The sequence below is a fragment of the Chanos chanos genome, chromosome 12 (genome assembly GCF_902362185.1).
Source record: "Chanos chanos chromosome 12, fChaCha1.1, whole genome shotgun sequence".
NCBI classification, from domain to species: domain Eukaryota; kingdom Metazoa; phylum Chordata; class Actinopteri; order Gonorynchiformes; family Chanidae; genus Chanos; species Chanos chanos.
In genome coordinates this window covers 16,311,282-16,338,165 of record NC_044506.1, presented here as the reverse complement: position 1 = coordinate 16,338,165, position 26,884 = coordinate 16,311,282, and the positions used below count along the sequence as shown (strand labels likewise).

At 43.1% G+C, this 26,884-nt stretch overlaps 1 protein-coding gene across 2 annotated transcripts in view; it reads left to right on the top strand.

Annotated features, from left to right (window-relative positions):
• The window catches only part of elmo1 (engulfment and cell motility 1 (ced-12 homolog, C. elegans)), a 65,085-nt gene that overhangs the window by 32,845 nt on the left and 5,356 nt on the right, over positions 1 to 26,884 (top strand). For both annotated transcript variants that reach the window (XM_030788956.1, XM_030788957.1), the window contains 5 exons: positions 984 to 1,088; positions 3,029 to 3,137; positions 12,173 to 12,309; positions 23,606 to 23,769; positions 25,378 to 25,490. In XM_030788956.1, the coding sequence (XP_030644816.1) occupies positions 984 to 1,088; positions 3,029 to 3,137; positions 12,173 to 12,309; positions 23,606 to 23,769; positions 25,378 to 25,490 (628 nt within the window). The remainder of the gene's footprint in view (positions 1 to 983; positions 1,089 to 3,028; positions 3,138 to 12,172; positions 12,310 to 23,605; positions 23,770 to 25,377; positions 25,491 to 26,884) is intronic.

Below are 26,884 nucleotides of genomic sequence, written 5' to 3'. Positions count from 1 at the left end.
TAGAGCATCCCAGGGCACTGTCATATTGATGAATGTGTAAGCAGTCAACAGAGCACTCTCTGAGGACATGCTCCAAGAGGGGAAGTGTACACTGCAGTACACTCCGTTTGCTCGCTCGCTATCTTTCATACTCACAGAAAACCTCTTCTCTGTTTTCCCCTCTCTATCTCTCTGTTCATGCTTTTTTTTTTTTGTTTTTTTTTTTTTTTCTTCCGCTGCAGTGTTTCCCTGTCTCTTTCTCTCTGTTGCATATCTTCTTCTCTTCTCTTCTCTTCCCTTCCCTCCTCTTCTCTCTCTCCCTCTCTCTCCCTCCCTCTTCTCTCTCACTCTCACTCCCTCTCTCTCTTTGTCTTTCTGTTGCTTGTCTATAGGCATTTAGATGAAAGTGTGTGTGTGTGTGTGTGTGTGTGTGTGTGTGGCTAATATGCAGATGGAGATAGGACCCTGCCTACCTCTCCTGGCACCACTCAGCAATCAGCCGTGTGTCTCGTTGGGTTTCTTGCCACTTTCAGAACTGCGTGTCTGTCATCTGTCAGAAGCCCAAAGTGCTCTTGGGGAAAGAGAGACAAGAGAAGAAGAGACAGTTTAAAAAGTAGCCAGACAGACAGAAGAGGGATGTTCAGTGACAGCAATCTTTCATTGTCTGAAATGTGCAAATTGGTTTGAAGTAGACAGAGATTTGATGTCACTGTCTCCGCATTAACACACAAAAAGAAAGGCAGCACTGTTAGCTGTTTGTTTTACTTCTATGTTCATAAACCTCTAAAGGAAAACTTGATGGAAAGAAACAGTAACTAGTGTAACTATTGTCTAAATACTGTGTGAAACATGATGAAGCTTTTTTTCTTTTTAGCATCAAGTAAAATGGTGCTTCGGGTTGTGCGTGTGCGTGTGCGCTAACTTTCTCTCTTAACTCGCCCTCTTGCTCTCTCTCTCTCTCTCTCTCTCTCCCCCCCCTACACCTCTCTCTCTCTCTGTCGCAGAATCATGTAAACCCTGCTGTGGACTTCACTCAGATTCCTCCTGGGATGCTGGCACTGGATAACATGCTGTACTTTGCCCGAAACCATCAGGACGCCTACATCAGAGTAAGCGCCACCGACATGGCCACTTCACTCCGGTTCATTCTGTGACTAAATTAAGAGTCAAGTCAAGACTTTTTTATTACTTTTTTTCTTAAATAAGATTTTTTTTCAGCGGCTGAGGGTTTTAATAACGCTGCCTTTTCTCATCTGATTTTGTATGGCACATACTGTATGACATGTACTGTTTTGTTTTTTTGTATGACACGCAGTGCTTTTATGAACAGCTGTAATAACTTTAACACATTTAGTTACATAACCGAATTTCAAAAATACCCTCCCCTTCCATCCCAGAACTTTTCACCACTGGGTAAAAGTGAGAATGTTGTTGTAACTTTTTGATCCCTGAGGTGAAGAGAAATGTGTTTTGGACACTGAGCAGAAATAGAAAACCCATCTCTGGGTCTTCTCTCTGCGCTCTCTCTCACTCTCTCTCTCTCTCTAACAGTCTGCCCTCTAACAGTCCCAGAGGGAGACATGAAGAAATGAGTTTGGGTTTGGCTGATAGTTGAGAGAGACTTTGTCCCTGTGGATTACCCATCTTCTATAATACCTCACTACACTGCCTCCCTAAATCTGCTCAAACTGATACTCAGACTTCTTCCTCACCCCTGAGAGACAGGGACACGCATACTGCCATATAAAAAAACAGAAAGGGGTCTAGGAAAATACTGCTAATTCAACAACTCTAACAGAGTGACACTTATCCCATCAAATATCTAAACTATCACCTTTCAAGGTAAATGTGACGAAACCAAAGCCAGCAGTTCCCTATTACCACTTGCTAAGTTGATTGCCCAAGTTGGACAGATCGTAATAGGATAAGGCGAGTCTGGAATTGTAATTTTATTGGTCTACAATACAATTCTACCTGTTTTGAGGTGTACTGACCTTGGCTACCAGGAATTATTCCTCTAGATAACCTCAAGACAACTCGAAAAACAAATTACTTGTCCATCGTATGGTGAGGGTATTCTAAGGACAAGAGAGGTTTCAGTGTCAACTTCAGTTTTAGAAATGGGACTCTGACTCCCTTGTGCTATATGAAGAAAGAAAGACTGACTTGTTTTTTTTTTAAGGTTTAGCCGTAATTTAATGGCCTGGGCGTAGTCTCATGGAGAGAACCTACAAGAACAGAAAAGGAGAAGTGCTAGAAACTAAAGTAAAATCACCCAGCAAATTTACCAGTGTTAATGTAACTCCAAACTGGTGATTTGTATATCATATAAACACTTTGTTGATATAAATATAAATTGGCACACATTACGGTATTAATGAAATTTAACGCTCAAGAGGAAATATAATTATGAAAGCGCTAGAAAACCACGCCTTTTTTTTTTTTAACCAACTCTGAGGTGGTGGTGCTATGGAGGGAAAATACATATGACAGAAACTTCACGTTCCAGGAGACATCGCACTGGGAAACAAATGTTAACAGATCTGCTGTGTGCTGTGACTTTCTGGTTCAGACTATGAGCCACTCACTGAAGGAGAAACCCCCAGACACTCCTAAACAAAGCTGTCAGTAGCTTAGTGTTTACGTGCATGTGCTTGCATCTACACGTACACACACTTGTGTGGTGTGTGCGTGTGTGTTATCACTAGGGTATATGTTGACTTCCAAATGCAAAGTGTAAGAAAGCATGAGTAGAGTGTGTGTCTTTGAGAGGATGCAGCGCTCTTCTACATCATGTTTAATCCCATTAGCACAGTGTTCCAGTTGACAGCCTGCCGTCATACCCTGACTCTGACTTCTCTTTGAGTTAATACTCACTTTTGAGTATTAGCTCAAAGAGCACCCATAGGTTGTACTTTATTGGATTAGAAGGTCAAATTGAGGATCATCAGAGACCCAGCCTTGACCCCTGTGTGTCTTTGTGTGTGTGTGTGTGTGTGTGTGTGTGTGTGCGTGCGTGCGTGCGTGTATGTGTGCTTTCTCTTTTCAGTTTGTCTTGGAGAACAGCAGTCGAGAAGACAAGCACGAGTGTCCGTTTGGTCGCAGTAGCATCGAACTGACTAAGATGCTGTGTGAGATTCTCAAAGTGGGCGAGCTGCGTAAGTCGTCCCCCCCCCCCCCCCCCATAACTCTTCCCTCCTCTCTGTTAACACAAGACACACACTCTTCTACTGTATCCATTCCTCAGTCTCCATCTCTTTAGTGTTAAATCCATCTCATTGTGGGTGCAGTATGTATGTATGTATGTATGTATATGTAGGGGCTGTTGGCAGCATGTGTGTTCACACCCTTGCCATGAAAGGAATACTGGTATTTTTCCATTGTCTCTGCTCTTACCTTTGGACTACATTCAATGCTTTAGTCTCATAGTCTCCGTTTGTACTCTGTGCATGTCTGCATCAGCATCCACACATGACCTTTTAGCTCTTTATTGGTTGATTTCTTTGTTTATTTGTTTGGAGAGGGCACCTTCACAAACCCATGACGTGGACTGTCTCAGTTTAATCATAAGCTCTGTCTGAAGCAGTGAACGAACCACCTCAAGACAATGAAAAGTCAGTCAGAGTGGTGGAAGTCAAATAAAGGATATAACATTCTTTTTCTTTTTTTTTTTTTAAATCTTTAATGAGACAACAGATTCCTTATTAGTGGTTTTTAGTAGGACTTTGGAAGTAAGTTGAAAAGTTTTTGTTGGTCTTGCTTGCTTTCATGCCATGCCTTCGAGAAATGTGCCCGTGAGAGAAAATAACAGCCAACCCAGCTTTAAGATTGTCTACCCGATTCATCCCTCTCTCTTTTTCTCCTGTGGCAAGGGTGTGCCTCTTATCTCACTCCAAAGATAAAAGCAGCCATTAGACTTTATAATTGTGGCTTAGTCCATCAATAAATGATGAAGAGGGCCTAATGTTCATCCCGTCCCCCTCCCACATCATCTGGGCCGTTAATGTTGGTCTTTGTAACTGGGCTGAGTTGCTGAGTTTTTGGCTGGAGTGTAGGGTCGACTGATTCTGTTTTAACACCTGAAGTTTCTGATATGCCCAGTGAGGAAAAAGCCTGGCTTTAGGCTGAACTAGAGCTCGCAAACTTCCAGACTTTGACATCTCTTTGACCTCTCTCATGTTGAATAGATAGGATTGTCAGAGAGGGAGAAAGACGGGGAAAGAAAAGTAGAAGCAGGAGATGAACGTAACAGAGATGGAAAGAGAGAGGGAGAGGGAGAGAGAGAGAGAGAGAGAGAGAGAGAGATGTGGTTCTGTGGTAATGTGGGTTAGAGAGGTGTGAGGTAGATCTCTCCTGGCAGTGTCAACTGTTCTCCAGATGACCTCAGGATGTTGTTTAGATGGAGTGACCTTTGGATAAACTCCCACTGCTTTTGCCTGTGGGTCTTAGCTGCTGCTGATTGGATGACTAGCTTCACCCCTTTTTGACAGAACACATCCGCAAACAAGATCCAAAAATGGACCAAAGCTCCTAATACAAAAAAACCCAAAAAACTTTCTCATAATGCTTGCCCAGAGAAGAATGTAAGACTTAAATAAAAAAAGTACATGTTTTACTGCTTTATTATCATTTTGGAATAAATGATCTCTTCCTTGTTTGACTTGTTTTCTTCGTTGGATGGAAAGCCTATTTTTAGTGGTTTTGGAGGAGTGTCTTGTGTGTTTTTTTTTGTTGTTTTTTTTTAATGTTAGGAGGAGTATCGATGAGTCATTCCTAAAAAATGGAAAAAAAAAAACCCCAAAGCTCATGTGATCCATTGTGTTTGCGTCCTCTCGGCAGTTATTCATCAGTCTGTATGAGACAGGTATCTTTGCTTCCCTCTCAGTACGCCTTATTGCCCAATCAGTCATTTATTGTTTGTAAATTTCCTTTATGTCGATGGCATTGCAATACATAACTGAAGACAGGGGTTATGCGTGTGTGTGTGGATTATGCAGTAAATCATGTGATGCGAATGAGGACATTCTTAACCTTAGTCAGCATTCTCGGAGATCTAATACTGCCCTGTACCTGCCGACAACAACTGTCTCTCATATCAGTGCAAAGATCTGTCTACCTCTGCTTGCTCATCTCAGTGTGTAGGCGAGTGTAAAGCATGTGTTTTCTGTGATTCAAAGCTGTTCTTAAAGATCACCGAGGAATATTAATTGGACCAATTAAGTGCCAAAGGTTGGGCTGTTAACTCAAGATTCAACAATTTTTGAAGATGGAGAAGATGGTGTCCGTATGATCTACGTAGCATCATGTCAAATGATCAAAGGAAGAAGAGGAAATCAGTCTGATGTCTCACTGTCTCGTTGCTTTCATGGTATCTGGTCTAATACAAATCATGGATAAGTTTCGATCAGTTTTAGTCATAATGAGAATCGATATTCCAATTTGGTATCCTTTAAGAATGCAAGGTGTATTAATTCCCATAGAAACCTGAACTGTGGTTTCCTGCGGTACACTGTGAAATCTCCAGCAACTCCCTAGCATATGCAGTGATTCACTGTAATCATTACAATATTGTACAGCAAGAGTAATGCTAAGGGTTCTTTTCCAGCTGAGCATTTTCTTTTTGCTGAACACACCATTTGGGGCTTTAATTCAAGTGAATGGTCATAAACGATTCTTTTTGTTGTACCTCAGAGTGCTGGGTTATTTAGTTCAGTTTTTACGTATTATGGAGTGAACAGACAAAAGGGTCCGAAGAAATCGGTGTTGTTATGGCAGAGGATGTGAAACAAGATGAGTGAGGATAACGCTGATCACTGTGTGACTGTAAGCGTGAGGAGAGAAACACTAAAACTGATCCAAAAGTTGATTAAAAATCTGTACCAAGCGATGGCTCCAATCTTAAAGTTTGCCTCATAATTTTCAAAATAATTATCAAAAGAAGACAAAAATGGTCAGAGAGGGAGTTGATTCATTAGCTGGGCAATCAAGCCAGACCAGTCAGAGCATTCAGCAGTTCTGAAGACCGACAATGGCAAGAAGAAAAAGTCAGTACCGTTACAATGCTAGTCTGTGCAGCTTGAGTGCATCTTACCTCATTATGGGAAATGAGCGTTCTTAAGAAAAATAAAATGATAAAAAAAATGCGCATAAGGTCCGGCAGATACCGAGATGAGGGTTATAATGGGTGCATACGTGAAAAAGGCACACCTTACAAAGCGGGAGGCCTAAGAATGGACGTCGACGGATGATATTTTTCTCCTTATAAATCTGCACACAGATCAATCTTGCTAGATAAATATAAAACGGATGTGTTTCTTCACACACTTAAATTGTCAGCGGTCATTATAATTGAGTTCCTCTAAATTATACAATCTAGAATGGGCGTTCAGATTACGGTACCAGTAGGCTATTCTCTACTATTATTATGTACGTCTCTCTCCGATCCCATCCAGAGAATGAACCGAAATAGCTCATGGTCACTCCAGTACCCTTTGGAAGGGCACCACCTATTTTTCAGTCAGAGGAGCAGCATCCGCTGTTAATGCGTTGAAAATTGCTCATTTAACGCTCATCAGAAAGAAAAGCTGTTTGTCAAACACTCCACCGACTTTCCCCTCATCGGCGTGGGCGGTCGGTTTCGCCTGAACCTCTCCGTTGTGCACCGAGGTCTGGTAATGCGACATTTCCCTCATCACACAGAGAGATTTTGCTATCGAAATGTGGCGAGAGGGCTCTGTTCGGACAGGGTTTGTGTCGACGCGCTCGTGAATTATTCAAAAGCCGCCAAGGTGTGTCTCCGTCACTTTGCCGTCTGAAACGAGAGCGCGCTGAAAGATTTATGCTTGTCTGTGTCACTCTAGAAAGCGTTTTAATGGAATCCGCAGCGGTCAGGCGCTACGCGGTGATTTCTTGCTTCTCTATTTTAAAAAGGAAAATGTAATATTTATGACCATGGCAGCATGTAGGAAGGCCCTGGTTATTGGTTCATGGTGTTCTTTAGCTTGGATTGGTCGTGGAGACCAGAGAAGCTTGACAGGTTGGTTAGACTGACAGTTTGGCGAGGGCTTGATTGAAAGCTTGGGATGAAGATGGCGGAAAATTACAGAGCATACGGAGGTGATGTAAAAGGCGAGTGGATACTCGCCAAGACAGTAGCATTCTTACAAAGGTACAAGTAGCAGTGCAGTGTTGGTATGTATGTGCGCAATCAGCGTGATGCTGTGATCTGTGGAGGACCAGTGATGCTCCACCAGCCTCAGCTGTGATGACTGAGTGTATCTTAATGCAGCAGTCAATAGGGCGTACCAGTAGCAGTACGCCTCTCTCTGATGACATTTCTAAGATAACCCGCTTTGCCAGCATAACCTTCCCGCTGAGATACCGCACAGTTTTTAGATTGGCAGCGGGCGCCATGCCTCGACTAGCCCTGCAAAAAAAAAAAAAAAGACCCCAGGATCATTCATTCAAGTCTGCAGTGAATGCCAGAGAACTGCTGTAGCTAATGGTTTCTCAGATGCCAAAAGAAAAGATACATCTTTGTTGGATTTGAGAGTAATTGCAGCCTCTGTCTCTTGGCACGCTTCTGCCCTTGTTAACCACAGACGTGTGCTTGTTCGGTGAAGGTTTTTTTTTTTTTTTCTTTCATGGAAAAGCTTGCCTTGGCTTTGATTTCTGCCCATGCTGTGCTTCCACTGTTCGCATATTAGAGGCATAAAATAGGGACAGGACATAAATCAAGTATTGACAGAATGTGCTACACAGCACTTCAGTTTCACTGCTTGTGTGTTCACTAATAAGGCTGTTTGGAGCTGAAACTGCTAAAACACACACTGGAGGCAATTATGTGGAATAGAACCATGGACAGAGACAGTTTGAAATCTAGTTAGACAGTTCTGTGTACTGCCTTTGAGTTTAATTCCCTGTGTCTTAACTTGACATCTAAAATATCAGCTCAGACAGATTAGAAATGACCACATAAATGTGGTGTTTTTGTCAAGCAGTAAGCTTAGCTTTCCTCTGGTTTGACCAAGTGAGGTAGAAATGAAGAATTTGTTTAAACAATGCTAATGTGTCCTCTAACAGTTTACCTGTATCTTTGTACACTTAACACTCTAAAACTGAGTTTTGGAAGAGACAGATAATCGTGTATTGTTATATTAAAGATTTAAACAGATTTTGTTTTGTGTAACTTCAAATACGCTAGAAGAAGTGGAACTGACAGAGAGAGAGAGAGAGAGAGAGAGAGAGAGAGGGGCATTGTGATGTGATGGCGGCAGTCTTGTTGGTGTATTGTTAGTAGGCACACTTTGACAGACCAAAAAAATGTGTGAACAGATTGGACAGCTGTCTGTGGGTCTCATCTGCTCTCCAGTCTGTTGTTTACATCACAGTGGGTGACCTGCCAAGAGTGATAGCATTCCTTGTCTTTTCACCTTCTCGCCAGCTCATACTTCTTACCCTTCATCACAGGCCAAGTGCCTGTCCCTGCACAAAACTTCAGATTCATTAGAGGTTCCCTAAAAATAGAAAAAAAAAAACATTAAGTGGCTCTGACAACATAATTGTTAGTTTTTCACAGCTGGAAGATTCAGAAACCGTTTCTGACAACATGTTTGTCATTTTTCATTCATTCTGCATGGAACATTTTTCACCGAGTTTGGAGATTCGGACATATACATCATCTATCTTGTTAACAGCAGTTCTTGAATTGCGGTCTGATTTTAATTAATAGCCTGTGAATGGGGAAAATTCTTTAGACTCTAGATTACAAAACTCTTCATTAGCAGAGTAACCTTGGATTTCCATAGCACTAGGAAGGATTCATAAGGCACATTGTACACCTATTCTGTTCATACCCTTCATCCCTTTCTCACAAGGAGTGCAAAAGGTCCTTAAGTTTAGAATGGCAACTGTCAGTCTCTATTTGTCGTTGTTCATTAATACTCCAAGGTGACTCTAGAGTGCATATTTATTTGTTTTCTCATTCTCTCTGTTTGTGACTGAGATTTAAACAGATGTTTGCAAGCGTCTCTCTTTCCCCAGAGCCAGGCAGTCACTCGCTTGCTTTTTCTCTATTTCGGTTAGTCACCTCTCTGATCCCGGGACACATCTGTGTGGCTGGCTGTTCACTGCCGTAATTGGCAATGACCTGATGTCTCGATTTGATGCTTTCCATGCGGCACACTGACGTGAATGGCCCATGTTTCTGTCTTTCTCACAGACATGTCTTGCTTCACTGTGGCTCTGTTTTGACCTTGAAGCAGGTCGCTCGCTCGTTCCATGGGTTTTGGAAAAAAGCAGTCTCTTAGTATGATGTTTGATGCCTCTCGTTAGCCAGTCGATAAAAGTGTTAATTTTGTATGGTGATTTAAAAAGCTAATTTGTATAGTTCTGCCAAATAGTCCCATCCAGAGTTGCTTGATACTCAGAACCAATCATTTTGTTTTCTGATATTACACCATGCTCAACCTTAACCGCAGTAAGACTTAAGACTGTAGAGATGCATTTCATCAGGTTCCAGATAATTCCCATTTCAATTTCCACAGAATGAACCAGGATGAAACCAGGCATATGGCTTAAGATGAACAAGCAGATGGGGTCTGATTGTGTCTGGGATTGAAATTTTTACTCTATCAGTAGAAGGCCAATCGTCCAGATCACTCACCCTTTCGCTAGGCCAGAGAGGACCGACACAAGGAGAAGTGAATGAAGGATGATTCAGCAGTGACACAAACAAACCTCACAGAGGAAACAATCAGATGTCACAAAAAAACCAAAAAACAAATCCAAAATAAAGTTTCCAGTGAAGTGGTTGCATAGTTGAGAATCTCAGAAGATTTAAGTTATTGTAGCTCTAAGTTGGAGTGATGTGACCATCTGGCTGTATCCCTGTGATGATGAGTCATCTTTTGCAGCCCGGGACTCCTCGTTCGTCACATGGGGTTCTAGCCATCGGGCCGCACAGTGATCCCTAACAGACTTGATGAAACTTTCTTGCTGGTCAGTCTTGAATGTTCATAACTGGAAGCAGGATGTTGAGGATGCTTACTGCCGTTTTGCTAGCCCGTTTAGAGAGTAACTGCGAATTTGAAGTGCTGTGGACTTAATCTTCTCGTAAGGGTTCGGCCTGATTAAAAAAAAAAAAGTCTGTCGAAGCAAAGTCAATTGCATTTTAAATAAGCTCAGTGAGATTTCCATTGTTCAGGTGAAGAATTTAGAATTAGTGCATGCGTCATCTGGGAGACGTTTATATCACAGTTTATAACCGTGAAAGAGAAAGTGTTGGAGTCAGACCAACTTACTGAACTTGTCTAAACTTGTCTTCAGCTTGCTTCTCAGAAACAAACAACATTTTGGTCCCTCACCGCCAAGTGCATTACCACATGGATCCCCTTCAGATCCCGCTCCTCTCTAACATGACTTTGGAGGTCCTATGACTTTACAAGACCAGGGACAAAGGTAGATGGTATCAGTCTGAATTTTTTTTTAGCTCCACTGTCAGGGCAAAGGACAAGGTCCTGCTGATTGAGCAGTCAGCTTCTCGTTAAGTTCCTCCCTCTCCCTCCCCCAAAAACAACGATAGCACTGGCATTTGGCCACATCACTCCAAATAAAAGCCCCGACTGCCCCTACGGGCATCATTCATTATGCGATGAAGTTTCAATTTCGGCCAAGCCAATGCAATTACTTGCCCTCTGCAGGGGCCCCCGTGCCCAACTGCGATGCCTATGGTTCCACTAAATGTGCACTCCTGAAGAAGGACCTTCAATTTAGAGCACAATTCTGCTCACAGTCAGCCCTCTGCTTTTGGCGTTAAAGCGTGACTTCACTGTAACAATGTGCAGGGGTTTATACTGCAGGGTCCCTTGCACTTACCCTTGCTTTAATTTGCCCATAAATTCTAAGAATAAAACAATGCCACCAGCGGTTTTAATAGATCTCTTTTCGGAAGATTCGGCGATTTGATTTTAAGAGGATTTTAATAAGCTGTGAATCTTTTGCTATATAATGCACTGAACATACTTTCTCTCTCTAGAGTAATATTTTCACATCCCCTCAGGTAACGTTTTGATGAACTTTTTATGAGGTACAGAGCTGTGTGCAGAGTACAAGGAAGATTATTTATCATCTCCTGCTTATGGTTGCTTAAAACATTTGCCTTTTTTTTTTTTTTTTTACAGGCTTAATAATTGAGATGGTTCCTAAATTCACTTTGATAAAGTGATTAAAATAGAAATCCTAACACTTTACAGACAGTTTTAGGTTGATCCCAAAGCCCTTATTGATGAGTATAGCCTGAAGACTTTGCTGGAAAAAGGCACATTCCTGCTCAGATGTTGTGTGCCGTGAGTGGGATTTAAAAAAAACAAAAAAAACAATCATGTTAGTGTTTGGGTACATAATGCGCTGAGAAGATGGATGGAAAGGCAAAAGGTTCTGGCCTGCAACAGGAGCATATGTGAATTTTCTGAATAGGCAACAGCTTTACCAAGTCAGGCGGAAAGCATTGAGAGAAAATGTGCCAGTCTCTGTACCATTTATAAACCGGCGTTCACATTTTCAGCATGTGTGTGGGAGTCCTAAGAGCTCCGAGCTCCAAGCCTCTGGGTTGAGAATGAACGGCTGCCCTGCCAAACGTCTCTTTTCAGAGGGAGATATCATGAGGCTTCGCCGTCCATTCCTCTCGTTGTCTTCGTGTGCTGAGACAATATTAGCACACTTGAGAGGCGAAACATTGTTGAGCAAAACACACCTGGGTTTTCTGGAGGTTTTTGTTTGAAACTTGTTTTTTTTTTCCAGCATATTCGTCAGATGAATCTGTTTATTTCTGTCTTTTGTAGTGCCCAGGTTTTGGAAATTAATCAGTTTGAGTTTAAGGAATGACTCCTGTGAATTGAAGTGGTTTAAGTCGATATAGACAGACATATCCTTGAGAGGTTTTCAGACATTTTCCTCAGAATGAATCTTTACTAATAAGAAGCTGAACAAGTGAAAATGACACAGAAATTTCAGTCACCAAGAGCTCTTTGGGGTAGCTTGTGACCACACATGCGTACACACCACTTAAATTTACAAAGAAAATCAGTCTTGTCTCAAAAAACACTGAATGACCTCAGTTAACTGCACCTTTAACAAGAAATCGTGTAAACCTTAAGGAAATACTTACATTCTCTCTTTTTCTGTGTCTGTGCAGCCAGCGAGAACTGCCATGACTTCCACCCCATGTTCTTCACTCATGACCGCTCATTTGAGGAGTTCTTCTGTATCTGCATCCAGCTACTCAACAAGACCTGGAAGGAGATGAGAGCCACATCTGAGGACTTCAACAAGGTAAGAATCACGCTATGATTTTAACTGCTTTCTGTCTCTCAGTTCCAACAGTAGGACAACATGAGTCATTAGCCACACGATTAGCCTGACCTCTGATGTTTCAAGATTGATAAAGGCTTTGCAGGAGTTAAATACTATCTGTAAATAATACTGGCTAAGGCCTTCGTTTGTATAATTAGGATAATCAAAGATCATTCTTAAATTGTGCATGTAGCAAAATATTATAAAACCCACAGCTGGTTTGAACTTTTAGTAGTTGTTCTTAATTAAGATGCACAGACATGAAAACTAATTTAAAAAAAAAAAACATGTCCCTCAAGCCAATCTTGTAGGGAGCTCTGATTAAATTCATTGTCATTTGTTTTCTTAGATGAAAAGCACATTTGAGAATTTTTGGTCGTGTTCTACTCCTCATCCATATTCTTCATTAAAAGTAGCAGTGTTGCATAGAGGTTTTAAAAAAAGAACAGTGTTTAATTTAGCGATCAGAAGAAGTCCCAGTTCTGTCTCTGTGCGTATTGGGTCTCATTACCAAACATGAAGCTCTAGGATGGGTATGGCAGATGCTCTTGACTGTGTCTCTCTCTCTGTATGACTGCAGTCTGTGATGCTGAGAAGCTCTTGTGAGAAATTTGTCTTGTTATGAAATACTGTACATTATCAGCCAACTGAGTAAAAAGCTCATGGTTTTGAAAGACTGGCCATTTTCAGAAATATTTCTGAATCAAATACCATAGTTATGCGTGCGAGGGTATGATCAGCAGAGCTGTTATTTCCTCAGTAGTTCCACTGCTTGGTTTTTACAAGGACATAATTCAACACCAGTTTTCCTCTTAAGCGCTTCTTTAGAGTCATCGGTTTTCTCCTGAAATAATCTTTAACTCATTTTATTTCCAAGTGGGATGGCATGGTTGTTTCAGTGTGCTTCATGTTTCGTCGCTTCATATGAGGTCGGGAAAATTTAAGGCCACTGTTATATGTGGAGAGGTGATGAGTTAATAACGTAGGTAAGCAGTTAAAAATTCCAATCCAGTTAAAGTCTAACATGGAGAAATAAGTGGTCGTTTCTTACCTTGCAATTTTTAAAATTGATTTATTTATGTATTTATTTTGCACTGCTACCCTGCGGTGAGCTGAACCAACTAAATCACTGTCTCCTCTCTTTGCCAGCTCTGGTCAGCATTAATGGGAGAGATATTCTACCATAGTGTCATATTTTCCTTGTATAATGCACTGCGAGGCAGTTTTCTTAGGCGTACGCTCACATAAAGATACGGTTTGAGCCAGACGCTAATTGGGAGCTAATTCTGCAGCCTGTTTCTACCTCTTCTTTTTCTCAGGGCCCAGGCTTTTTTTTTTCTTCTTCTTCTTCTTGTCTTGTCTTTTTTCCCTTTTTTTTTTTTCCTTTTAACACTTGTTCGCTTCAGAACGTTGCACCTTTCAGCGGCCCGCCGTGGCGGCTTGAGTAAAAGAGATGAGGGATTTAGGGAGATATAATACCAAATCTAACGCTCCATCTCACGGAAAAGAAACAAACTCTCACTCCCTCGCTTTGGTTCCATTTCTTTTTGGCGGTCTTGCAGCAAACAGTTCTCTTGGTGCAATGTGAAGGCCTCATAAAAAAAGAAAAAAAAGAAAAAAAAATCCCTTCGTAATCACTGGTGGTGGGGCTTTGCAGCGGAGGGAAGCATTATGAGAAAGATGGTTTTTGAAGTCCTGGTCGGATCCGTCCTCTAAGCAAAAGACGGATTGCATGAGGCGCTAGACAGAGAAAAGGAAAAAAAAAACAACAACAACAACAACATGAAGTTCCTGTTTGCCCTAAGGCACATTCATAACCTGAATATTTCTAAGTCTCAGTCTACGGATGGCTCCTGCCAGAATCTGTCGAGTGGGTAGTTTCAGAGAGCTTTCCCTTGTTTATGGTTTTCTCCAAGCTTATGACCTCATTAATGTAAAAGAGAGACTATCTCTTTGGCCAGATGGGGGAAAAAATACAGTTTGTTCTTTGCTCCATAAGTTGTGAACCTCATACCAACATACAAGTGGTGGTGCTCCTGAGAAGAATCCCTAGCTCTGGCTTCAGTATGGGGCATATCTAAATAATGGAGGACCACACCACAAGAACACCAGCCCACCTAAGACCCCCTCTACCCACGGCCAATGGAGACGCCTCACCGCGAACGTGTCATTAATAAGGAACTCTGTGTAAACGTGACAGAGAAGTGATTTCCACCACCACCGTTAACTGTCTCGTTAGTTTAGCGGGTGTGAGACCGCGTTAGCCACCATCCTTACGGGGGGAATTCGGGAACACGTCTGCTGTGCCCGGGTCTCCTCTGATATCTGAGTTCTGTGAATGTGTTTCTGTGCCATCTACAGACGTAAGCAATGACTGAAATTGAATTGAGATTAGAGCCTGCCTTCCCTGTTCCCCTCCCCAGCTGGGTAATGTGTGGGAGGTTAAGCCTGAAGTCTCTGTCTGATTCATTTGGGGCCCAAACACTGCTCAGTGGTGCCACATGTTACATATGAATATTTCACTGGCGTGTGATTGAATGAAACACGCAAGGATCTCTTCTGCTTAACGGATGACTCGGTCGTGATGAGAATTCATCAGAATTTAAAATTTTAATATCAGGATTGAACAAATGCGGGTTGAAATTAAAATTTTAAATTTCAATATCATAGTATCAGTATCAAAATTGAATTAGGTGAAAGGACAGTCCTACAAGCATAGGTTGAATTATTTGTTTGGAAATCATTTGACTGTGGCTCATTGAGATCCCTTCAGAGAAGTCAGTGTATATTTAAGATTGTTGGGTGAAATACATCTAGTGTGCAGAGTTCATTGACTGTGCCTTGGTCAATCTCAAGAGACTTTTGACTTTGATTCATCTTGAAAATTCTACAGGTTATATCATTGCTATCAGAAAAATCTATATTTTTATTTATTCTCACTCCTTTTTGTGTGTGCGTGCATGTGCGTGTGTGTGTGTGTGTATGTATGTATATGTGTATGCGTGTGTGTTTGTTATTTTCTTTTTTTTTTCCCGTTAAAGTAGGCATCCCCTCTATCCTTTGTACAGTCTTTACACTTATACTCCACTCCAGCATAAGTGTGAAGCGCGGTCCGTTTTCTCGTTCCCCGTTTTTGCATTCATGGTCAATTCTGCACCTTCCAATACACCTTAAAATAATGATTACATGACGCAGCTGGCGTCTCTGAGCATGGCTCATTATGAATGCATATTCCTACAGTACTGACGGGCTGCTCACCACTGCTCTATTTACAGCTGACTGGGCAACACAACACCTCCACACTAAACACACACACACATGCACGCGCGCACACACACACACACACACACACACACACGTTTCATATTAACACATGCTAGACTGACATTTACATACTCACAAGCTCTCTCTCAAATATGCACACACACAGTTGCTCTCATGTTGTGTGCCCCCCCCCCCCCCCCTTTCTGTTAGCCCTGCCTGTCACATCGTGTAAATGGGGAAGGTTGTGTGTGTGAGTGTTAGGGGTTCAGGGAAAGGAGGCAGGTCTTCTCCTGCTGATGCTGGTGCTCTTAGGGTGCATGCGCACACACACACACACACACACACACAAATAAAATCTGACAGGGCCAACATTTTGCCTGTTTCCATGGTGACCATATTCCAATTGTTCCTGCTGTACCACGACAAGATGGAACTGCTGGCATATGTGTGTCAGTGTGCATTATTTTATGTGTTTGTATGTACATATGTGTGTATGTACGCGTGTGTTTGTATGTACACCGGCATCTGCACGTTCATATATTCCTGTCTTCACCCAGTCAGCTCTGACAAAGACACCTGACTGGGGGGGAAAAAAAAAATCATTCTCAGAGCATCCAAGCAGAGTGCTAGTGATGTGGCGACTCTGTGTAAGCTAGCGCTTCAGCACCTCCTCTTCTCCTCTGTTCCCCCACCCTCCTCTAAAAAAAAAAAAAAAACCCTCCCTCACCCTCAACCACACAGCGCTGCACATGTGACCCCCCTTCACGGCCTGCCATTGGCTGTCGCCTCCGTGGCGTCTGCCCAATAGGGCTTAAACGCTCAGAAACGGGTATAAGCTGCTCGGCGTTTCGATCCTCTCTGAGTTAAGAGCGCTGATCCAGCGAGGGAGGATGGGCGATTGAGCTACTCGCAAAACCGTGGCTAAAACCAAGCTTCAGTTTCCAGCGCACAAACAAACCGGGGGAACCATCTGTCCGTTACCCCTTTTGCTTCTTTCGCCGCTGCCCCCCCTCCTTTCTCTTTCTCTTTTCCTCTCTCTCTCTCTCTACCCCCCCCCTCCTGCGCACGGCGGTTTCCAGGCATCTCGTTAAAGGGTCAGAGCAGCTGGCCTCTGATCAGGCAGCGTGGAGCCCAGCCTACAGACATGGAGGTGACAGTAATATGTGAGTACAGGAAAAGCCAGATCCCTGCTGAGTGACTGCAAGGGACACGAGTGGATGGAGGGACAGCATGTAAAATGTGTGTGTATGTGTGCGTGGAAAAGAGAGAAAAGGGGCAGGGCTGATGGTGTGTGTGTGTGTGTGTGTTTAGAATCAGAGAAGTAAGAATAGATAGGGGAAGCAGAGAACTTGAGGGGGAAGCAGATGTGACGTGTTTGTGGATGGAGTGAGGATGGGAAAAGACTAGAAGAGGCGAGAGATGAGAAAAGGAGAGAGAGAGAGAGAGAGGGGGAGACAGGAAGGTTGTTTGTGTTGTTGCCTGGCTGCGGAGCAATGTTCAGATAGACAGATGGAGTGGAAGATGGGTATGGCCGTCAGCCGTAATCAGGTTAGGGGCAGATTTGAGTTAGTTATTAAATGCGCCCCAATCCAGAGCAAGCACCAGGGCTAACTGTCATTTTCACACAAACTCAATGCCATTCCTCCTTCAGTTATTCTTAATGAGTGTTTGTTTTTTTTAATGCATTTTCTTAACTATTATTTCTTATACAATTGTACGATTGTGTGTCAGTAGGGAGCGTATGTGTCTGGATTATTTTTCCTGTTGAACATATGAATTAAGAGATACCGTCTTCAATACTGAACTGCCGCATGTATTGTTGTCTTTGTGGTTTTAGAGTAGAGTTAATCCCCTTTGTTTTCCTGTTCATTTGTGTCCTCACATGTGAAGCCTTGCAATGTGAAGCCTTGCAATCCTAGCACATGCGGGCGCGCCAAACCTCGCTCGCGGCGGTGTATGTTTGGTGAGCCTTGTCCACCTGATGATTTCAACTCACGATACTGACTGCAGTATTTAAGGCACCGCTGAGCACAGAGCTCTCAGTGCGCGTTTTCTGAGATGGTTCTAAGGAACAGCGATTGCTGTTCAGGCAGCCTGTCAAACACGGTTCAGGTACAGCCATTGACTCTGTCTCTGCACGCGGGTTCTGAAAGACCCCCCGGAGTGTTTGGTATCTGCAGCCCACCTATCTCTCTCTCTCTCTCTCCCTCTCTCTCTCTCTCTCTCTCTCTCTCTCTCCCTCTCTCTCACTCTCTCTCTCTCTCTCTCTCTCTGTATTTGTCCCTCCCTTCCTGTCTCCCTCCCTCCCCCCACCCTTGCTTTTCTTTCTCTGCCTCTGTTAAATTCAGACAGGCTATTTATATCTTCCCACCCCCCTACCCGTCTGCGCGCTGGCTCTCTCTCCACCCTTAACGAGGTTTGCATTTATTGTTTTTTGTATTTTTTTTTTCCCCTTCTGAAGGAGATGGCATTGATGCAGCCTAGCATGTGAGAGGTGAGAGCATTGTTCTCTGTCCAGACCGGGCGCTGACTGCCTTCAGTCAAAGCCGCGGCTTACGGCTACGCGCTAACTAATCTGACCAGAGAGATATAGGTCAGAATAAGCAAAAAAAAAAAAAAAAACAGACCTGGATCGAAACACGGAAGAAAACATTTTTATTTATAATGGGCGTTTCGGTTCGGTTTTTATCTCCGAGGTCCTTTTGCGATTGAAACGGTTGGCTTGATCATTGTAGGAAATAATTCAGCTGAATCCTGTGGCCTCTGAGAGAATTCATTTTGAAGTGTCACACACCACAGCCCAGAGGTCTCACAGGGATTAGTGACCGTACTCTGCTCATTGGATTTTGTGTCTAATATTTACGAAAACAGCATCACTGTGCTAGAGCAGGGGAACTCGCTACAGCATGCAGCAGACTACACCCTAAGGCTCAGCTGTGTTTATTGCAAAATCTCCAAAAGCCTTTTTCAGTAAGAATGAAAATATACCCTGTCTTGTTTTTTTATTGGGTAGTCTGTCTGTGAACTTATTTGTTTGAGAGGGAGACTGTTTGTAATCAGGTTTGTCTTCGTAGCCATTTGCAGCTGCATACCAACAAGGCTATCAGTTTTATGTATATATATATATCTCTCATTCTGACAAATCTATTTTCTCAGATCTAAACACAGTCCTGACAAAAGCACAGCTCTCGATGGCTCACCACACACCAGGCTGCAGACCTCATTCTCCCTCAGCCTCTCTCTCTCTCTCTCTCTCTCTCTCTCTCTCTCTCACTTTTCTTTCTTTTTATTCTTGCTCTCTCTACTTTTGCTGTGAGGCTGAGAGGACATGCCTCTCAGTGTATAGAAATCATCAACCCGCCAGATTGAAATTCATCAACCGGAAACTGTGGAGAGAGCAGATACAGTGTTCCTCCCAGTGCTGGTGTGGGACTCAGTCCTGCTGTTTTATCTGTTATAGATCAGGGAGGATGTTCTCAGACCTGCTGCTATGTACAGAAAATATCCAGAGAGCTTTACTACTGCTGAATCTGCTACTCCTTTGCCTCTCTGAAGACACACATTTATTTAAATCCATATCAATTACGTTGAAATGTATTCAGTGTTGTGTTGTATTTTCATGTTGAGTGACCATGATATCGTCTATCCTTTAACTGTCTAACTAATAGTGCCGTTCTTCTTTAAAAGCATGCACATATATGTTCATGTCACACAGTCTGTGTCTAATTATAGAGGAGTTTTGTCATAATAGTGCAATTATTAATGATGTCCTTTGCTTTGGGGTGAATCCTTTGCTTTGGAGTGAATGAACTGATTAGGTGATGAGGAGAATGATAGAGAGAAATTATACAGTTAGCATGTCAGTAGGTTCATCTATATATTAAATTATGCTTACAGCATTGAGACCCTTATTATAAAAATGAATATGGAGAAATGGGGGTGGGGGAAGAGGAAGAGGTTAGTGGAGCGTGGTAAAGAATAAACAGATGGATAAACAAATGAATGAAGTCCCAGATCATGTTTGCACTTTGCTTTCTCGGCCCTTTCGGGAAGGGTCTCGTTTATACCTGCGTTTATGACGGACGCGTTCTGTTTGCCCTGTTCTCAAACTTGACTGAGCGACAGGCCATGAATGATGCTGTTAACGTTTACTGAGGCAAGCTGAGCCAGCGGAGATGACAGATTGGACATTCATGTGTATTTGGCTCCGGTTTGACAGCGTTGACGTAGCAAAGGGAGCGAGTACTCCTTTTTGTGATGGTCGGGATTTGCTGAAACCTGGCCAGGCCGGGAGACGGACCGCGCACACTAAACAGCCTCGAGAGAGAAATGAGAAGCGTCAAAATGATGTGACAGGTCTATTAAAATGACCCGGCACCGTGAGCGAATGTTAATGTCGGACCGTTTGCTTCCTCACGTTTTTTTAAACGTTAATATAGTTGTATAATGCCACCTTTAAGTCGATAGCATCTCAATCAAAAACGCTGATAGTTATCATCACAAGTAAAAGCTTTGATAGTTCAGGTTCATATGGGGGGGGGGTTGTTTTCAGTAGACCTTCTAGCCCAGATATACACCTGTTCCGTTTTTCTAAAAGTCCAGACAAACGTGAATGTCCTGTTGGGCTATAACTGCATTTGGACTGGCCTTTTCTTTGACCTTGACGGAAGACTTTTTAAAAGTCGCTCAGTTCCGCAGTCGATTAGGAGAAGCTGGTCTGTCTGACTCACAGACTTTCCATAATCTGAGAATAAATATGAGTTTTAATTATGTGTCCATGAGACATACATGTGAATCTGTGATGGATAACTTAGCAAAGTTGTAATTAAAAACCTGAGACAGGAGCGATAAATCTTACATGCTCTGATTGCTGATGAGACGTGTGCTGATTGGCTGTCAGGGCTGTGTGGGATGGTTATGAATGAAACGCTGAGACTGCAAAGCATAGCTAGAGCACAGGCAGGCAATAAATCCCATTGTATGTGGCCTCCTAACATTTGCTATGAATTTATCTATGCTAGTCACCCTTCTGTTTAACGTAAAAGATTGTACTCTGTGTGGGTAGGTATAGGTGTGTGGATCTGTGGATGTATGTGTGACCCAACCGTTCCACCTCATTAAATATAGGTAAAATGCACCTCCTATGAAAAATGAATCTAAAACATCAGCTCCGCTCTGCCCTGTCCGCAGCGAATCATCAGTGTCTGGTCACGTTTGATTTGGTTCTTGTTTTGCTGCTCCCGGGTTGGTCTCAGATTCTCTAGACAGTCGAATTGTTATTGTCATTGCGATTCCTGTTTGGATCCCAAATGACGTTTTTGGATTAAAACGTGTTTAATCAGCCGTAAAAAATCCAGATCTGTTGTTGGGGTTTAGCGATGCAGCTCAGCCTCTGGGATATGAAATTGGAAATGGGTAATATCTTTTTGTGGCGCTTCTCTCCGCATATTCTCCGCCGCATTTGGGCAGGGATACCAGCACCACTTGCATCCACCAAAAGGCAAGCTGCGTCTCTGAACAGGTTTATCCAGTTTTAGTAATGCTGTTTTTGTTTTCTGACGCGGCGGTTTGGCTCCCGTTTTTTTTTTTTTTTCCGTTTTGTGAGGAATCCTTTTTTGCCGTGCGTTATAATTCTCCCACTGTACGTTTCCTGCTCGGGGAAATAAGATTGCTGGATCAGACTTGTGTAAATATCACTTAATTGTTTTTCAAAGCTGCTTTTAGAAACACTTTTTAATACTAGGTTTAATGCCTTGTGTTGTAGGGTTTAGAAGAAGACAGCTTGGTTTATGTGCGGCAGGAGTTTGACATTTGAAGATTCCCAAAAAAGAAAGACTCAAGGATGATGATGTTTTGTGAATAAATGCAGGCAGAAAGGATGGCAATAAATCTAAAGTTATGGGCTTAGGAAGAACAACAGCATTTGTCTCCAGAGAGCTATATGTCTCCACAACACACACAGACACACACACACACACACACACACAGAACCTCTTCTCCTATTCTCTGTGTGTCAGGCAGCAAGATCCCTGTGCAGTGGGAGAACTCATTCACTGTGTATTGATGGTTCTAAGAGGAAGAGGAAGATGAGGGAGACTATCATGAGATGACGGGTGTCTAAAGTGTCTCCGAGTGTGTGTGTGTGTGTGTGTGTGTGGAGGGGGGAGTCTGTATCCTGGTCGTCTGAGAATAACAAAAAAAAAAAAAGCTATTTTTTGCTTTATTCACAAATCATGCCACCCACCTTTCCCGGCAGCGACATCTCTTCCTCTCCTCTCCTCTCCTCTCCTCTCCTCTCCTCTCCTCTCCTCTCCTCTCCTCTCACCTCTCCATCTCTCTCCAGTAAATTGCACAAGAATGCCTGAAATGGCTCATCCTAATGCTTTGACCTTCAGCATCACTGCTGCATATAAACTTTGACTACAAAGAGAGCAGTTTTCAGGGAGAAGAGCTTTAGATATATCACGAGAAACGGTCCTGTGAATTTCAGAAATACCTGTCGAACTGACGTTTCTCTCTAGATGAGTGGCTGCGTTGGTGACAGTCAGTGAGACAGCTTGAACGTGTCCACAGGCTCTCACATACGCCGCTGTTTTAGAAGGTAGTCAAGCTTTTTCAAATGCATTGTGCGGATCTCAAAATTCGGAGCAATTTATTCCCGAAGCAGTTATTCCTGCTCGGTTTAGAGAACACGCAGATCTGCCAAGTGATTGGGGAGGACCTCGTCCCTGGCCTGGCCTTATCTCTAATTAAACTGCATCTAATCACATAGCCTCAATGAGCCACGCGTGCTCATGCTGGAAGATAATGGAGCTGTCGTGAGGAAGGCAGCTGGATCCAGTATTTTCTCTCTCTCTCGCTTTCTCTCCCTCTCTCTCTCTCTCTCTCTCTCTGTCTCTCTCTCGCTCGCACGCACGCGCGCTCTCGTATTTTGTGAATTCGTCTTTTGTGTGGGTATGAGGGGTCGAGGGTGCAATAATTAATATGGACAAAATCAAAGTACAAGTTATTAAAGGCTATGTTAAAGTCAAACCCCACCCCCCAAACCCTCTCTCTCTCCCTCTCTCCCTCTCTCCATAGTTCCCCTTCACTGCCCACAGCATACACTATTAGTTCACCTTACATTAGCATATTTCAAGTTATGCGTTATTGAGAAGCTGCAGGATGTGAGGGCATGTTTGTAAGGTTGCTGGAACTGAAGCTGCTTCTTCGCGGCTGCCGAAAGCCAGAACCAGAGCCTCTGCCCGTGTAGGATAAACACACTAGGAGTGAGGATTGTCAGAGGAAGGCTTTTGTGGGTATGAGGTCACGTATTTGCGTGTTTGTCTCCCGTAAGAGTAAGTGCAGCGTAGCGGATCAGGAGCAGAGCTCAGAAGGTGGCGTCTCCGTCGAGAGAAGGGCTCAGGGCAGATTTGTGGGAGGGTTGGACGTCTCTCACCTCATAAACCATACAGCTGGTTTTCTCACCTCTCTTTTTTTCAGCCCGAGGGCTCCACGTTTCCTGTGGGAATCTGCCGGAACAGATCTATTCTCCACAGACACACTCGAAAACCTGATTTCCCTTCCCTCCACACCCAAATCGCGTACTCTTCTGTGTATCTCCAATACCCCTCAGTGTGTAGTGTGTATTCCAGCAACGAAAGCTTATAAAGCTCAGCAAAAATAATTGGTCTCTAAATTGAAGTTGGGGTACCTGGGGATGATCCTTTCCTCTTGGACGATGATTGATTTCCTAGTGTCGCATCTAAAGTAAAAGAACCTGCCTCTGCATAAGCTGCTTGCACATCTATGACCAGATACACAGATCAAGTCTCCAGAAATTTCCACAAGAACTTGTCTGGGGCAGAAGTTTAGGGGAAATCACATGACCTTTCTGTTGTCACGTGACTGTAATCTCTTTTTTTTATACAAGACTTTTTGACTTGTTTGAGATGTTTACCCCTTGTCAGTTTCACCAACACATGATAAATATAAACAATAAATAGTGATTCTCTCTCTCTCTCCCTCCCAGGTGATGCAGGTGGTGAGGGAGCAGATCACACGTGCTCTTACAGTTAAACCCAACTCACTGGACCAGTTCAAAAGCCGCCTGCAGAACCTGAGCTACACTGAGATCCTCAAGATTCGTCAGTCTGAGAGGATGAACCAAGAGGACTTCCAATCCCGCCCCATTCTGTGAGTGACATGCCTCACACACACAGACGCACCATAAGGTCTCTATGGCAACAGAGCACACAGACGTCATACGAGCCTTCGGAAACACACAAAAAGTTTAAAATATCCCGTTAACTGAAGCATCTGATTCTCTGTAGTCAGGTTTAACCAAGCGCAAAATAATCTTCACTATTGGCATCTCCCTGGTGCACCTGCGTCCCCCCCCCCCCCCCCCCCACACCACCCCCATGTGATTGAGAATAGGCATTAAAATTTCCCTTGAATAGACTTCTGAATAAAGACACCACTAATGGCCCATGTCTTATTAGGCTAAGTGGGCCCTCCATTAAAGCAGTCACTGGCTGCTTAGCTGCAGGCTCCTCACTCACCAAAACCAAAAATGTTCAGGAATGTTCCGAGAACATTTCCTGCACGGTCAGAGAAAAGCAGTGTGCCATCTCGCTGTAAAGAGCATCGCCCTGTAAGAGGCCAGATCAATCTTCTGATCTTTATCTGGTTAACATAAGACCAGGGATAATATTCCTTTAGGGAATTCATTTTCAATACTTTAGGACGCCCAGAACCACTGAGAATAATTATGTATGAAAGTGCTTTGCATTAGGATAAGGGTCTGCCATTCGATTATGAACACTGACATTTTCTTAGAAGGCCTTAAATGCCTTCCGTCCATTGAAAACATGCACGGCAGTGCACTAAAATCTGAAAAGGTGGCCCTTTCTCTCAAGACCAAATGGACATGTTTAACAGTGTGTGGGATCATTTTCCCCCTTCTCTTCGACTTAGACTCAGCATCATGTATGGCAGTCCCTCATAACACTAATCAATTTAATGATGCACTGGACTCAGGATCTTAAAGCACCAAGGCTTGGTAAATGAGATTGGTGCTAGCATAGCCACATAGATGAAAGAGGAATATGATTGGAACGCCGGCTCTGCGGCAGCCTCATTACTCTCCTCTGTTTTTCTAAAGCTGGGCCTTGCCATGCTGTGTGGTTATGAAAAGCATGCATAATTCATTTTAATTGATGCTTTATGTATGCATACAGCATCTCTAAGCAGATGATGCAGATAACAACAAGCGCTTGTGCAGAGCGGAGCCCGCCGAGGTTTTACAATGTTGACGGAGACGGAGGTGTTTGTGTGTGTGTGTGTCTGTGTGTGTGCGTGTGTGTGCGTGTGTGTGTGTGTGTGTGTGTGTGTGTGCATTCATGTACCTGCCCATGTCTCTGTTTTTGTTCTCCTTGAGTTTTTTTTTCATATACTGTTATTGACTTTCCTCTAAGGGTTTTTACCTGTCTTAGCTGCGTTGTTTGTGTGTGTGTGTGTGTGTGTGTGTGTTTGTGCCTATACATTTTTCGCACATTTTGTCCATCTTGTACATTCTTTGTATTGTGTACATTTTTGCGTGTACGTGCATGCGCGTGTGTACCTCTGCGTGTGCGCTTGCGTGTGTTAGTGTATGCGTGTGTTAGTGTATGCGTGTGCATGTGTTAGTGTATATGTGTGCATGTGTTAGTGTGTGTTTGTTAGTGTGTGCATGTGTTAGTGTGTGCGTGTGTTAGTGTATGTGTGTGTGTGCATGTCTGATCCTCTCCTGTTGTTCTGCAGTGAGCTGCGGGAGAAAATTCAGCCGGAGATCATGGAGCTGATCAAACAGCAGCGTCTCAACAGACTGTGTGAGGGAACCTGCTTCCGCAAGATCAGCAGCCGAAGGAGACAAGGTACAGTTCTGATACTTCCACGCACGCGCGCACACGCACACACACACACACACACACACACACACACACACATTCTGCCCTCATCAAAAATCATCAACTCTCCTCGTCCATCACATCTTCTCACACTCTGACCAGGGCTTTTAAACCCCCCCCCAATTCCATTTCTCATTACCATGTCCACCCCTACATGTAGTTAATCTCTCGCTCATTGCCTCCCTCATGCTCTCTTCAGTGGGCCATGTGCTTTTGATCTCAGACTGTCCGACGGGCAGTGACCCAGGACCCTGTTTAAAGAACTCGCTAATTCAGCTGATGGACTGTTTTGTTCATTTGGCAGAATGGGACCTTATTATTAAAGACTTTAGGAATTTAACACCACAGGGTAATTAAATGCGTTATGAATATTTAAATGTTGCCTCTTCTTAGAGGCCGTGATGCCTTAGGATAGGTTAACAATACTTTTATCTCAGTCTACTGCTTTTTGAAGTGAGTGTTTTTTTTTTGTTTTTTTTTTTCCGTGGCACTCTGGTAGTATGGCTCCCTGCTCTGAAGCACACGAATCGATTTGGGTAATGGAGGAATGGTTTTAATTCAATTCCTCAGCTTCTAAAGGAATCAGACTAAAGGCAGACGGTGAAAAAGAGGTTAGCAGCAAAAAGCCTATGATCCTCCACTGTGAATAATATGAAGTCTTTTCCTGTCACACCCTCTCAAATAGGAATCTGTGTGTGTGTGTGTGTGTGTGTGCATGCGCATGTGCTTGCATGTGTCGCGGTGTGTGTGTGTGTGTGTGTGTGTGTGTGAGAGAGAGAGAGAGGGGGCATGTTAACCATGTTAAAGTGAGAAGAAAATGACGTGGCCAGTTCCTGTTATGCTGTGGAATAATTCAGTTTGCTGTGGGTAATCACGTTATAAAATAATAGCCTTTAAATGTGATGCCCTTCTAAATCTTTTTACAACTTCCATTACTGAAGCAAAGAGGGAAGAATTCTTTCAGTGCTGATGTGATGTTTAAATAACACTGTCCATTATTTTGTCTTTGTACTCTCGCATTCTTTTAAAAGACTTGTGAGAGCGGTATAAATGCCCCAGCACATAAAAGTGCATTTTTACAGCACGTAATCAGTTTTTTCAGCTCTGATACTTTTTGTTGTATAAATTTTGTGCCGATTCTTTATCCGGTTACTTTGAGGTTAATGTTGTACTTTTGACTCCACTGGATTTGTCAGGTTCCAAACAAAGTACCGTCTTCCTCAGTGTGACCCGTGTGGTGGAGATTGTGGTATCATTTTTTCAAAAATGTGAACCAGAGTAAAAATATGAACGAAAAATCTAATTATTTGAGTAAAGCAGAAATATTCTAAAAATGAGCCAAAAACAGTAACATATTAAGA